A 13,748-nucleotide genomic window follows, 5' to 3' on the forward strand; every position below is an offset into this window, starting at 1 on the left:
TGTTGTTTTTTTAGCTCTTTAACCCAATGGGAAAGCTGTATATAACCTTTTCATTTTGGACTGTTAACATTCAAATTATGAAGGACTTGTTTCCTTGTTTATGTGAATTACAGCATCATCAGCTGCAGCATCTGCCTGTTATTTAAAACTGGTAAGCTCAGCAACCGTATCCTAAGGGCAATTAAGGGACAAATATTGTGCAGGAACAGCACTATATACAACCCTGTCAATTTCCACTTCTATATGTTTACTGACAATTATCACACCTAAAATAAGAAACAATATTCTGTACTTTTAGCAACTAGTTCTCAGCTGTAAACCAGAATCATCACAAGGTTCTGTTTACTAATCAGTCTAAATCAAAATGAGTACTACCCAATAAACAGAGAACAACAATCTGTACCCTTGATCTGTGGTAAAATAATTTTAAATTTTTTGTGCATTAATGTAAATTTTAAAATACAATAAAATACAGTAAGTAGCACTCTATATATTTAATAGTAAACCTGAGAACAATAATAAACAGCAACAATATTCCATATTCTTAAATCAAATACAATAAGCAACACTCAATAAATTTAACAATAAACCTGAGAACAATAATAAACAGTAGCAATATTCCATATTCTTAAGTCATTCTACATAGAAATCACAAAAAGCTGCTCTCAATAATCTTTCACAGTGAGCAGATGTTCTTATGTTGCAGGTCCATGGGCCAGACGTGACCATCGAACAGGCCGGGGGGGTCTGGCACCGTGGACTTCCTAGAGCACCTCCTCTTTTTTGCATTTTTCATATGGGATGAAAATAAAGTTACGTTGATTTAGCACGTCGATCAAAGGCCTGCAGGTGTAAAGCAGGAAGCCCTCCACAATGAGGATGTGAGTCTCCTCCTCCTCCTTGTGGTCGGACTTCAGGACGATCTCTGTGTCCAGGGTGTTATTAACGCCATGAGACTTTTCAAACTTCACCGGGTTCTCCAGCAACACGTAGATCCTACTCATCATGGCGTCCATGTCCAGAGCAGTGATGACATCATACTGCTTAAAGCCATCTTCACCAACTTCAATCTGATCTTGGGGCTTGAAGTCATCCTGATGGACCAGCAGCAGTTGGGCAGGTTCTTGATCAGGCGGTTGGTGAGGCTGGTTTTCCCTCCATTGGTTACGCCGTTGATGCCGATGATGTACTTCATGTTCTCAGATTGGTCAAAGCTCGGAAAAAAGGTCAAAAACGTCAACAAAAACCAGGTCGGGAGTGATCGGACGGGGAAGAAAGCTGAAAAAGAGAAGGCTGCAGCAGGAAACAACTACTGGAGTCCTCCACGACACTTGAGTTTAGTGAGTAAAGTAAGAGCAGAAAGGGAGATGCCACTCGGACGCAGTTCTTCCATCTAGAGAGGACCTCCTTCTGTTGTCACTGCAACACATACTGTCCTAGTTGAGGTTTTAGGTGGAATATTCATTTTAACCAGCCCCTCAGGTCTCTTTGAGGACTCAGCTGTTCAGGAACGATATTAATAGTATTAGTATTTCGCACGCACGTTATACCTATTTCGTGGCCACAAATTAGTATTTTGTGGCCACGAATAAGTATTTCGTTATAGTTATATTGTGGCCACAATTTATTTATTTTTTACCATGTCACCAGAAGGGCTCTGTAAATTAAAGCACAAGAATTTGTAAAAAGGAAAATATTTTATTTAAAGTACAAACTGCAACAGGTAAAAAATTGACCTTCAAACAGTCTCCTTCCACCTGACACAGAAGGTCTCCCCAATATGGGGTGAGAAATTTCACGACAAATCATTTTAATTCAAAACACTCTCCTTGTCATCAATATGTACAACATCTTTTATAAAGTCCTGGAGAGTGAAAATGGGCTAAGACATGTTAAAAAAAAAGAAAAAGAACAAATAACAGTGCCTTCTCCTGATGTAACCATGGAGGGAGTAGTAAAATGACCCTTGTCATTATAAATAATGGGTTGACATGTTCAGTAAAAAAACAAAAAAAAACAAAAAACATATAGACAGTGTGTTAAAGGATTTAGGTCAACAACCAAATGGGGATTTTGTGGACCATCTGACAAATTATAAATCACTATCCAATAAGAGCGGATGAATGAAAAGTGTGTAATGACGCAAACAAATGTAAAACACATGGTTAGTATAAGGGTGGTGTTTGGACAGGTGCAGCAGCAGAGCACATAAATTATCAAACTATGTCAACATACCCAAGTTCAACTCAGATACGCTCTGGCGGATGTGTTTCTGTGTCAGTCTGTGCAATAAAATAAAAAAAAATCTGTAAGATCAGGAAGGTAGTCCAGCAGTGAAGTGGTGAGTACATGAAGTGGAGAAAACGTGTAAAGCCAGAAGCCCACAAAGGACTTCATCTACGTGCTTATCACACATTTTGACACCAAAAAAAGTTCTGGGTTATCACAATTCAATCACAAATAAATCAAAAAGAAAGCACTATAATATTAAAAAGAGTGAATATAAATATTGCACTTCCAAACAACATTTAGCTCCCAGTGCCTAGCTGTTATCCCTTTCTTAGAGGTATTTATGCTATTTTGTCTTATAGTAACGCAGAATTGCTTTACCTCAGTTATCTCAAGCTACAGATGTGATGGGCATAAACAGGACTAGGCAATGGGAGGCACAAAACAAACATTCATAAATATACCATTCACTCAAATATACATGCACACAACCCTAACTCTAACCCACAGACATTAAGTATTTACATTTAAGGCAAGTAAAGCTGATGTACATGACAAAAGAAACCAATACAAAGCATTTTGATGTTTGTCCCTGTAGCCTTTGGCTCCTGGAAAGACTTCAGCCTCTTCTCACTCTAAACATTTTACCCAATCAAAAATACAGTATCTCACAGTAACACACAATAAGCTGGATATGGATCCTTCTGTTTTTGGCCATCTATCAAAGCTACAACCCCGCTGATTGTCATGTCTTCGCTTCATCATTGCACCATGGCCAGTAACTGTGTGGTATCTCGTGAGAATCATTTGCTTTGCATGCGGTCTTCCAAACCCGAATCAAGCAGGAGTTAAGATGGCACAAATGTTCTTGAGGAGGACACCACATTGTGACAGAAGCACCACACTGCTTCAAGCCTTATATGAGGTGTCACAAGTCTGTGGTGGTTCCAGTCGCATCCCAGTCGACTACGCAACAATGACGATGCCAGCATTGGTAACTCTGAACACGAACACAGAGGATTTATACAAAGTGATCAGTAGGAGTCAAATTCAGAACTCAAAGGAAGGTCAGTCAGTCAGTCAGTCTTTGGTGTCTTCGGAATAATATCAGTAGATTTCCTTTGAGTGCAAAAACAACTTAACCCAACACAGTCCACCAACCTGAGGCAGAGAGAGATCATTTTCATGAACGGTTGAGAAACGTCCATCATTGCATCTTCAATATATCCCATCCAGGGCTGCAGGGTGGTGGAGCCCATCCCTGCATGCACTGGGCAAGAATCAGAGAAACACCTCGGACAGGTCGGGGCTTTTTTCATTAAAAAAAAAACAAACAACTAAACTCTATAAAAGCTGAGCTACGAAGCCAATTTTGCTATCTATGCATGTAATGTTGCCTTTACTAACACCAGGTTAATTCACCTGAAAACTGCTACCCAAGCTGCTGTCAATCATGTGTTCAGGAGATATCAGAAGAATACTTTCAGGCCTCAGCAGGCAGCGTAATTCACAGCTCCTGGAAGCCACAAGCTACACGTGGCCGCATCCTGTCATTAGCACCAGTACAGGCAGTTAAAGGGGTATTACAGAACTCTCCATCACAGGAGTCCACAGAAGTAAACCCAACATGCATCTCACTGCATTCACAAGCTGAATGTGGCCTGGATTTCTTTTGCAGTGACTTTTGTTTGTTGTAGAGTCTGATGTTAGTCTTTAAGCATCAAGAAAAGTTCTAGTTGATAACAATCCCAACCTGCCATTGAAAAAAGTACATAAATTAAAACTGAAAAAGAAAAACATTCATTTGGCTTGGAGATCTTTGGATTTTTGTCTTCCTCTAGTGCAGCACAGTGGAGTTCCAGTAGTCTCTCTTTCGCGCAACTCTTCAACTGCTTTCTACATGCTCCATCTTGTTTCTCCGTTGCAATCATATGGCCAGGCACTGTGGTTCTGGTAGGTCATTTAGGCCTCAGAGGCAGCCTGTGGTTTGAGCTGTGCTTTCTCCATGGCGGTGCCGTACGGTAGAGATCGCTTGAAGAAGCCAAACTGCAAGAAAAGCAGAAACATTTTTTACAAATGCTGGAATCGGAACAGTACACAGACATGAGAGTGCATTGCTGCTTTTAAAATCCTTTGTTTCACAGCAGCACTGACCCTGTAGAGGACGTAGATGAGAAGAGCCAGAAGCAGCAAACCAGCCAGAATAGCCAAGATGATGATCCACAGGGGAACAGAGTTCTCGACATCCGGCTTGTTCCACACCACTGGAGTCACCACCTGAGGATGACACGATCATTAGTCTTTGTCTCAGAGTAAAAAATTAAGCTCATTGTTCTGTATGAAATAGGCCAGTTGGAAAGAAATGAATGAGTGAAGACGTTAAACACCTTTTTTTGTCCACTAGGATAAACTCTGGGTGGGATTGCATATGGCATCTTCTTCACACTATATTTGGCCAAACACTCCAGCACATACTGCTTGTAGGCTCTCTGAGGGAAAAAAAAACATCACAAGTTACTAACTCATGTATACAAGAGTCACACACTAGGTGGCGACACAGACCATGTGCATCTTCTCGAGAAAACCCCTTCAGCATTCCAATCCAATGAGAAGCTGTGTCGGCCAGATAATGAATTTTCAATACATCACACATACGCCTTGTGTGACCGTATGCAGGAGGTGGGTAATAATCTGTGTGCAGCTCAGACATGACAGGCAAACTGGTGCAAGCTGCAGTATGTACACCAGCCCGGATCAACCTACATTTTCAAACGGCAACTGTTGTCCCATTTGTTGAGGCAAATATGTGAGACTGGGCACAGAGTCAGCCGATTTAGAACCACTGCTGGTGCCGAGTGAACACAAACAAACGTGTGACTGACTACTGCAGCTATTCGCCTTTCCTTATTTGTCGCAAATTTGAGGTTTTAACTTTCAGTGTTTTCATTTCGATGTTAAGTGAAAATGGATTTCTTGCTTCCTGCCAAAGCCTGACATGAGAAAATACACAGGCAGCAGTTGGAAGAGACAAATCTGTAGTGAACAGTCCTTTCTTCTGCTGGTAGCACATTTTCACGTACAGTACGTGACTATAGAGTTTGAAAAGCAAGGTTCTTCTCCCACAAACCTCAGTGAAGGTCTCAGCCCAGATGCGGGATCGCACTTTGAGGATGGCGGTAGTTCCTTTCTCCACAAGACCCACGTTACACTGGAGCGTCCAGCACTCCACATTAGAGCAAGACTGTGGAAACAGAGAGTGCCCTTAGGAAGGTGTTGATTAAATACATTTCAAATCTATTTTGTGCATGAACATTATCTAAAGTACACATTATTCCCACAAAATTTTAAGAAAGTGACACGCCATAAATGCAAGGGAGGAGCATGAAGGCAAAACTGAAAACTGGTAGAACAGATATGCCATATAACAGCAAAGTTACGCTGCAGGTCGAATAAATATAACAAAGAGCCCAATGTTATGATCCCTATTCCACGCCTGCTTCGAATTAGATTGAAGGAATGTCATGAGACTGTAAAAATGCAGCATGCGCCACTTGCCATATTATTGCCCAACCACTAAATCCGGCCCATTTTTCTCAAGACTGTAGCATACACAGTCTTAATTAGATCCCCACAATGCAGTTTGGTACATTAAACATATTTAAAACATGCCCACACTGTTTTAGAGCTGGTGCTGCAACCAGACCACCCCCAGACTGAGAGGTTTCGGCGGGTTTCCTGCGGGAGCGCATTAGTTTACTTATTACACTGAGCAGGGCAAACACAGCAGAGGAAGAGAGGAGCGCCCGCCTAGTTCCTTCAGGCTCATTCTTAGACAGATTTAATGAGAATTCAGACAGATAGTGAGCGTATCAGTCCACTTCCTCTCGGTAGACTTGTTTGATGCTTCAAGGGCAGTGGAGCCACAAAGGTTTGTGAAAATGACATGAACATGGTCCAGTGCCAAAGATGCCTCAGACTCAAGTCCCCACATATCCTCCCTGGTGGGATTATGTGGTCAAGACGTGGATCATTGGGCTGTGGAAGCTGTTCCCACAACTTCAAAAACTAGCAGTCTGGCCTGACTACACATCTGCAGTATGCAAAGGGGCTTTATAGGATGACACTCTGGAATAAAGGGCTGATCAATCAAGTCGTCGACTGAAGGACAATTACTTTAAATGAGATTCTGGTAACTTACTTCTAGTGATGCTGATATATAACCAGCAAAATGCCATCGTTTCGGACAATTTTTCTGCTCAGGAGTGTTCATATGACCACATTGCTGTTAGTGTCAGTTCTATTTCAAATACTGAGGGAACATATCACACACTGTCAACACAATGTAATATACAATATTCTCTCCCCTTTCTGATATGATGTTTATGTGTTTAAATAAGTATAAGTTGCAACTGATAGCTTTAAAAACAGCTAATCAGTATTTACTGATGTTTCATAGACTAGTCATTATAAATTAACAAGAAACTTTAATCTTTGTATTTAACACTAATGCAGTTATAAAATATTAGTAATCCACAAATAAGTACCTGTGGCTTTTACACTGTCTAATAAATTCTCAAATCTACAGTTTAATTTGTTCACAAGTTTGGTAAAATAATCAAATCTAAGCCTAAAATTGTGATATTCCATCAAAATCACTTTATTCTACAAGCCTTTTTTTTAAAAAAAAAAAAAGACCAAAACTAACTGTTTGCATAGCCAGACTCTATAAAAAAAATATTATAAAGTTGCGTGCTTTTCAGTGCACCCAAATAGCCAATATTGACTCAGCTGTGACAATCGAACAATCATGTGACAAAAGCTGAAGGACTTCTGGGATGAACTGCAGAATGTGTTTACATCGTGCAGATAGGAGACAAGTATGCAGACAAATTACAAATGCAAGTAGTAAAACATTTCTATTATGTAGAGTCACCTTTCTTCCAATATTGGTGACATCTGTAGGTAACTACAAAAAAATGTGTACATAGTTACTGCAGTTTTTTTTTCAATTTTTGTAAAATAAATTATAAAAAAAAAACTACTTTCCCCCCTTTTTTCATATTTATAGCACTATAACTGTGTCATACTGCACAGAGGTCATTTTTGACTTAACAGTGTCGTAGTTGGATTCTTTCCACAGAAGCACAGAACTTTATATTGCAGTGGAAAAGTGAGCACACAGAGAGGAAAAATGTGATGGGAGCCAAAGAATGACCACTACTGACACTATTTAGGAGTGTTCTATCAGGAGATTTTCAACATAAAATAAAAAACAATTATGACATTTAATCATTTAAAAAAAAAAAAAAAAAGCCTCAATCTACATTTTCAGTATTGATGTTTGAAAAGAGGTCCCTCATTGTAGGGCAACCACTAAATAACATTTCAAAGAGTGTTAAAGACTTTCCAATAAATCATTGTAATTTTGAAATATTCTTGGATTTGACCAGAGGCAATAAAAACAGTCCTTTGTTCTTTCTGCATCATTCACTTCCTGAAAGCTGAAGCAGGTCATTTCAAATTCTCACACTATGATCTTCAGTAACAGCTTTCTCTAAGCTTTGCTAAACACCAGCACACTTCGATCAAGAATCACTTTGAATGGAGAGGTCAGTCCTCCTGGGTGTTAAAAAAACTGCAGACACAAGGGAAACGAGAGAATGGGGTCCTTCATACTAATGTGTCACTGGACATACTTGATAAATGAGCACAGTGGAGAGTGGCGCACAGACAAAGATCTCTTTAGTGGAGGCAGGTATCCACAGATGGAGGCAGATAGAGCAGCTACCTGCAGCTGGGTGGATCAATAGGGCTAGTGTGTGGGGGCTCGGGGGACTCATAACACCCAGAGCAAAAAAATTAGAGACTCTGTGAAGCAAGCAGTGCATCAGTGGCAAAAGAGCCTCCCATGTCTCATGTCAGCTCAGCCTCTCCACCACTACTAAAGGCTCTTGAATGTTAATCACCACAACAGCGCAAGCCTGTGCCCTCTGACCCCTCCCTTTTAACGACATCATAACCTAATTACCCAGTCCCTGGAGTCTCATGCAGAAAGAGACCCGCTGTCACCAAAATAGATCCAGATTTGAACACCTGAGGCAACAAAACTCAATATATTGTTTTAAACTTTAGTCCCAACTCTTGGTTTTAACTGCAGTACCACATTTACCCAGAGCTGCAACCTCCTCATTCCCTCACTTTCAAGTCACCATTCAGTCACCTATTACATTAGACTTCACCTTTTGTCCTGACAGTGTTCATTCATGCACGTAGCTTGTTATGTTTATAGAATGTGACAATTCCCTCTGAAGCATCTCACCAGGTTAGTCAAATGAGCGAGCGGGTTCTTGTGCACGTCCCTCCTCTCGACACGGTGCTCACTGGCCTTCAGTGCCAGAATAGGTGTTTCTGTGGATGTACGTTGGAGCTAAAGCAGGACACAAACACACACAAAAAACACACCCATTAGAACAACACAGACACTGACCTCAGCAGGCAGAAGAGGACAGCACCCTCTCTGTCAATACAGGACCTAATGTTAGCATGACCCGGAGGCTTTTTGTCATTAATCAGAAGCATGTGAGCTTCAGTCCTCATGGATTCCCGTGGAAATATACCATACTTAGCAATTCACCAGGGGAAAAGAAACATTAGAACACAGCTAAGATGGATGAGCACTCACAGCTCTGTTCAACATCTGTCAAGCTTCAAATGTAAACACAAACAACTTCGCTGAAATGTTTCACCCAAAAAAATAACCCCAAAGCTACGAGTTGGTATAAGGGAGGTGTCGCTGGATGTCGAAGATGAGAGTGTAGCGCTGGGTGAGGTGGTTCATCAAGCTGTGCTGAGAAGAGGGAAGAGCTGCAGCTTCAAAGCAGGGGTGGGGTAAGTGTCCTGGGTGGGGCTGAGAAGCTGGGAGGAGGAGGTGGATGTGGGCAAACTACTGAGAATACAAATGGGAATCTGGAAGATCTGCGCTGTCTAAGATTTGCCTCATTTGACCCCGAGAGGTGCATGTGAATCACTTACTTTGAGGTTCCGGTAGTTCATGTGTTTGTCCGAAGTGCAGTTGATGGGGCCTTCAGTGGAGAACTCCAGAGGGTAGAAGAGGCTCTGACCCTGGACACTGAGAGGGCAGCGAAGCTCCAATAAGGTGTGGCTGATCTGACTGGGACCATTGTTCACCAGCTGGAAAAAGGAATCAAAACAGAAACTTCAATAGCAGCCTTGACTGATTCTTATATTAGTTATAGCGGCAGTAAAGCTGCAAGGTTACAACGGATTTCTTTCCCATGCTGAAACATTAACATCCAGCATATTTCTTTAATCTACAAATTGGTAGCTCTGCACAACCTAAATCACACTGTGTGATCTGGAGAACATTTTCTTTGGTTTTCCTTCTTCGCTGCTCTGGGAAGTTGACTTTTTTTCCTGAACAGTAGGATCTGCTTTCCAGCTCAATCTGCTGAGCCCCAATGAGTCTGCACAGCTAAGACCAGGGCTGATTACCTCATAGATGTGTTCCACTGCAGGCCCAACGTCCTGCTCCACCCCGTAGTTTTTGGTCACCTTCCAGTTGGCCGGTGGAAAGAAGACCTTGTCAGGTCGAGACACACTGAAAGAAGAAAGGAGAAAGTGTGAGGGAGGCGCTGGATAATTAATGAAGTTCCAAAAGTTCAAATGAGGGAATCCTAACACTCCACTCACCCCTGCAGAATGACTTCAGCCTGTACAACCACCTCCAGCTTATAGGGCACAACCTCACTATGGGAATTATTCTCATTTTTACTGTGGAAACAAAGAATAGAAGAAAAAGATTCTTATTATATGATGTCATTTGAAAGTTGTGGGGATCAGGAAGGAAGAAATTTTCAGATCTTTTACCTAAGTACAAGTAGCAAGATACAGTTAAAATATAAAAGTAGAAGTACTGGTGTGGCCCCTTTGACTAATATATTACTATATATGACATCATTAGGTCAATAATAAATCAATGTATCAACATCATGTCTCTGTTACTACTTTATGTCCAGTTGTATATACAAGTACAGCGGATAAATCATATAATTAATGTGAGAAGAAAGAAGAAAAAATGGAATTCTGATATACAAATCTGTTTTCAGTTTTTGAACTGTTTCTCTAATCCCTGATTTCTGGTGAAATATTGGATCTTTTGAACGTTTATTGAAAAGAAACAATGTGAGAAGTTTAGAGAGAAATTCATTGTTTGTTTGAACTGTTAACAGCTCGTAAACATCTGAAATGTGATCCTGATTATACACAGCTTTTTATAAGATGTCAAACACCTAAAAGGTTGGAAACCACTTGTTTAATCTTTAGCAGCATGTTGTATTTTATTGTGTAAAATCTTCATCTTACAGCTAACTAGTAACTCAAGTTGTCAAATAAATGTAGTTGAGCAGAAAGTACATCTCACTCTGAAATGAAATGGAGTGGAAGTAGGAAGTAACAGTAAGTGGAAATCGTCAAATACCTGAAATTTTACCTAGTAGTAAATGTACTTGGATACTTTTTGAGCACTTATAAAACAGTTTGAGCTTCTGTTCACATCAAGCTGTACCTGCGAATCTGCAGCTCAAACTGAACGGTTTTGTGCGTGTCCTTCAGCCGTGGTACTGTGAAACGCAGACCTGCCCAAAGCTGTGAGAAGAAAGTTCAAACATATTAACATCATCAGTTATTTTACAGAAAGTAGATCCCTACATTTTCCCTAACAAGCAGCAGAGAAGAAAACAGATCTGAATGTAAACTTGAGGTTAAATACTGTCTGCACAGAACCAAACAAGTCTCAGTTGGTCTTCTTTTGTTTTTTTTACATGTACAATTTCAATTTTTATTTTTTTTTTAGTGGCACATTACATCTCATTCATATCTGCCTTTCCATAAGCTACATCTGACTCACTCTAGATAAATAATCTTGCAATCTAAGAGCTTTAAAAGAACAAATAAGCAGACACAATGAAAACATTTTCTGTCACTCCCAGTTACAGTAACATGTAGTTGGTAGAGATCTATTAAAAACATGCCAGCTTGTGACTTCATCAATAAAAGGGGAACTCTTCCCAGCAAGGAGCTGAGGGCACAGATGGAGGCTGTTTTTCCTGTCACAACATTTCCTGACACATGCTAACTTTTCCTGTGCTGTTCGCATCCGACCTGCAGACGGCATGCAGCTTTTTCCTACAAACAGCAACAAACTGTGACCGGTCATCTGACTATTATAACTAAATGTACTTCAGATACAGTCCTGTATCCTATAACAGCAAAAAAACAAAACAACAACAACAAATAAAACTTTAAAAAAACAGCCAGAAGACACTAGTGTTCTTACATTAGTGCCAGACTTCATGGGGTTGCCCAAATCACAGCTGAGGTATTTGGTCTGGTTTTCTGTGTCATAGCTGCAGGTCAGTTGAGCCAGACTCTGGAAAACAAGAGGACAGCAAAGAACAGTCATCAGAAAAAAGAAAGAAATCCTGACAGACATATTAATCCCAAAAGCTGTAGGTTTTCACCAGAGTTGTCCCAATGAAGTTGTTTGCCCCCAATTCAAGTCATTTAATATTTTGTTTCTCCCAATACAGAGTCCAAATAAGATACATTTTTTTCTAGATAACACACACTTCAAGTACATTTAAGTCATTAAAATGAATCCATTGTATATGTTTGACAAATGAAAAGTTCTGCAATGCACCCAGCTGTTCCTTAACGCTTCATAAGTGGTCACAGACCTTGCTGTAATGGTCTAGTGGAGAACTGTCTGGAATATAGTGTGGCTGCAGAAGACAGCAAAACTTATTTTTTTCTACTTGCATGTCAGAAAACATGTTGTACATTAGCTGCATTAACTGTTTGCACCAGATGGAGCCATTTACTGTTAAATTACGTAATGACCTGAGGAGGTGGTCACTTGGAATAAAGACAGTTCTGGGTAAGCAGCGACAGGCCACCATGACAAAGACTACAATGACGTTCAATGTCCTCCAACTAGAGCACGTATGTGCAAGACAAGCCATGATCAACTGGACAGTGCTTCTATCTCACGGTGGTCTGTGTAACAAAGTTATTTCAAGGCCCAAACCAAATGTCTGTTTACTATGAAAGAAATGTCAGCACAGGACAAATGTACATTCTGCTCAATTTGTGTTATTGATTAATATTTAGTTGATTGTTAAAGCACAAGACTATTGATTTAGAAAACAATTCAAAATTTGCATTCCTGCCATTTTTAAACAAACTGTGCTCTCCCACTCTGACACAGGTGAACTTAAACGAAAGATCACTTTTAGGTTCCTGCTGATATGATCAGTTAAAAAAATGCCGTGATTAATCCCGATCCCAATCTTTGAGTTCAGATCAGGACATGCCTTATTATTGCTGTGTTCTGAGGTATTTCCACTCACCTCATTATTCCGGGCGATACCACTGTAGTCAGCTTCAGGGGGCAGAACCACATACAACTCTGCCTCGTACGCTCCTCCCTCACCCTCATTCCTGGCGTTGAAAGTCAGGGTCAGCGAGTTGTCATCACCTAGGTAGACTTCCTTCCTGTCACTGAAAACCAACCAAGGAAATATTGATTAATTGGGACAAGGTTTTATGGATAAATATGGATAAAGTTGTGTTGTGGTGTTTGCTGGCAGTAGAATGGACCATTAATTGTTATTTCTCTAATTAAACTAATAAATTTGGAGGTTTTGTGTTCAGCATATGTATTTTCTTTAGAGCCTGGCTGCAAAAAAAAGCACCAATTAGCTTCACCCCGCAAAGCCTCCCACATTAAATGAACATTTTTCCAATGTGGTAGTAAAGTCATACATGCTGTACAACAGAACGTGGGGCTGTAAAACACCTCCCCTTTCCTCGCTTTCTCTCACTCCCTCCACCTTTCTCCACAGCTAAGAACAATGAGAATTTCCACATGGAGGGCCACACAGACGCTTTTAATTACAGCTCCTTTTTCATAAAGCAAAGCAGGAGAGCAAGAGGGAGAGAAGACTTCAGAAGCTGATCCTCTGCTGGCCTACAAGTCGACTGTAGTCTGAATCTAACTGGCATCGCACTTTAAAAACTAAACAAAGGCTCAAAATTAGAAAGCACCGCAAAACCTTAAAACTTCCCAGAGGGACCCTTGGTCAGACAGGTTGTGTGATTTGGCAGTGGAATAGAAGGAACAACAGCGAAGGAATGGCGAATACTTTCTCCATTCGAAATTCCACTAAATCACGACCATCCCGTCAACCCCTCAAACTACTATTAGGCTCCGTAATTTACTACAGAGCAGACAGAAACACAGTTTAAATTGCATTAATTTCTGCAGCTCAATTTCTGTTGGATGGGGCGCAAACTTTAACACAGCAGGTTATTCCATATGTGATGGATCAGTCATACATCGAAGAAAATGGAGGCAGATGGGAGATAAATATAGGAATGTGAAATCAAAATGACAGAGCAGAGAAGGGAGTATCAGGGAGGCTGTTATTTTTGAGGAAAAT

The 13,748-nt window shown here is 40.5% G+C and overlaps 1 protein-coding gene across 1 annotated transcript in view; it reads right to left on the reverse strand.

The window, feature by feature from the left end:
• Positions 1 to 1,678: 1,678 nt before the first annotated feature.
• Positions 1,679 to 13,748, reverse strand: part of itga5 (integrin, alpha 5 (fibronectin receptor, alpha polypeptide)) — a 39,061-nt gene continuing 26,991 nt past the window's right edge. The window contains exons 20-30 of the mRNA XM_022198135.2: positions 12,657 to 12,807; positions 11,585 to 11,677; positions 10,814 to 10,893; positions 9,940 to 10,020; positions 9,742 to 9,847; positions 9,262 to 9,420; positions 8,549 to 8,656; positions 5,357 to 5,470; positions 4,617 to 4,718; positions 4,384 to 4,506; positions 1,679 to 4,275 (exon numbers count right to left, since the gene is read on the reverse strand). Of these exons, the coding sequence (XP_022053827.1) occupies positions 4,192 to 4,275; positions 4,384 to 4,506; positions 4,617 to 4,718; positions 5,357 to 5,470; positions 8,549 to 8,656; positions 9,262 to 9,420; positions 9,742 to 9,847; positions 9,940 to 10,020; positions 10,814 to 10,893; positions 11,585 to 11,677; positions 12,657 to 12,807 (1,201 nt within the window). The 3' untranslated portion in view covers positions 1,679 to 4,191. The remainder of the gene's footprint in view (positions 4,276 to 4,383; positions 4,507 to 4,616; positions 4,719 to 5,356; positions 5,471 to 8,548; positions 8,657 to 9,261; positions 9,421 to 9,741; positions 9,848 to 9,939; positions 10,021 to 10,813; positions 10,894 to 11,584; positions 11,678 to 12,656; positions 12,808 to 13,748) is intronic.

Source organism: Acanthochromis polyacanthus, chromosome 6, assembly GCF_021347895.1.
Source record: "Acanthochromis polyacanthus isolate Apoly-LR-REF ecotype Palm Island chromosome 6, KAUST_Apoly_ChrSc, whole genome shotgun sequence".
Classification (NCBI taxonomy): domain Eukaryota; kingdom Metazoa; phylum Chordata; class Actinopteri; family Pomacentridae; genus Acanthochromis; species Acanthochromis polyacanthus.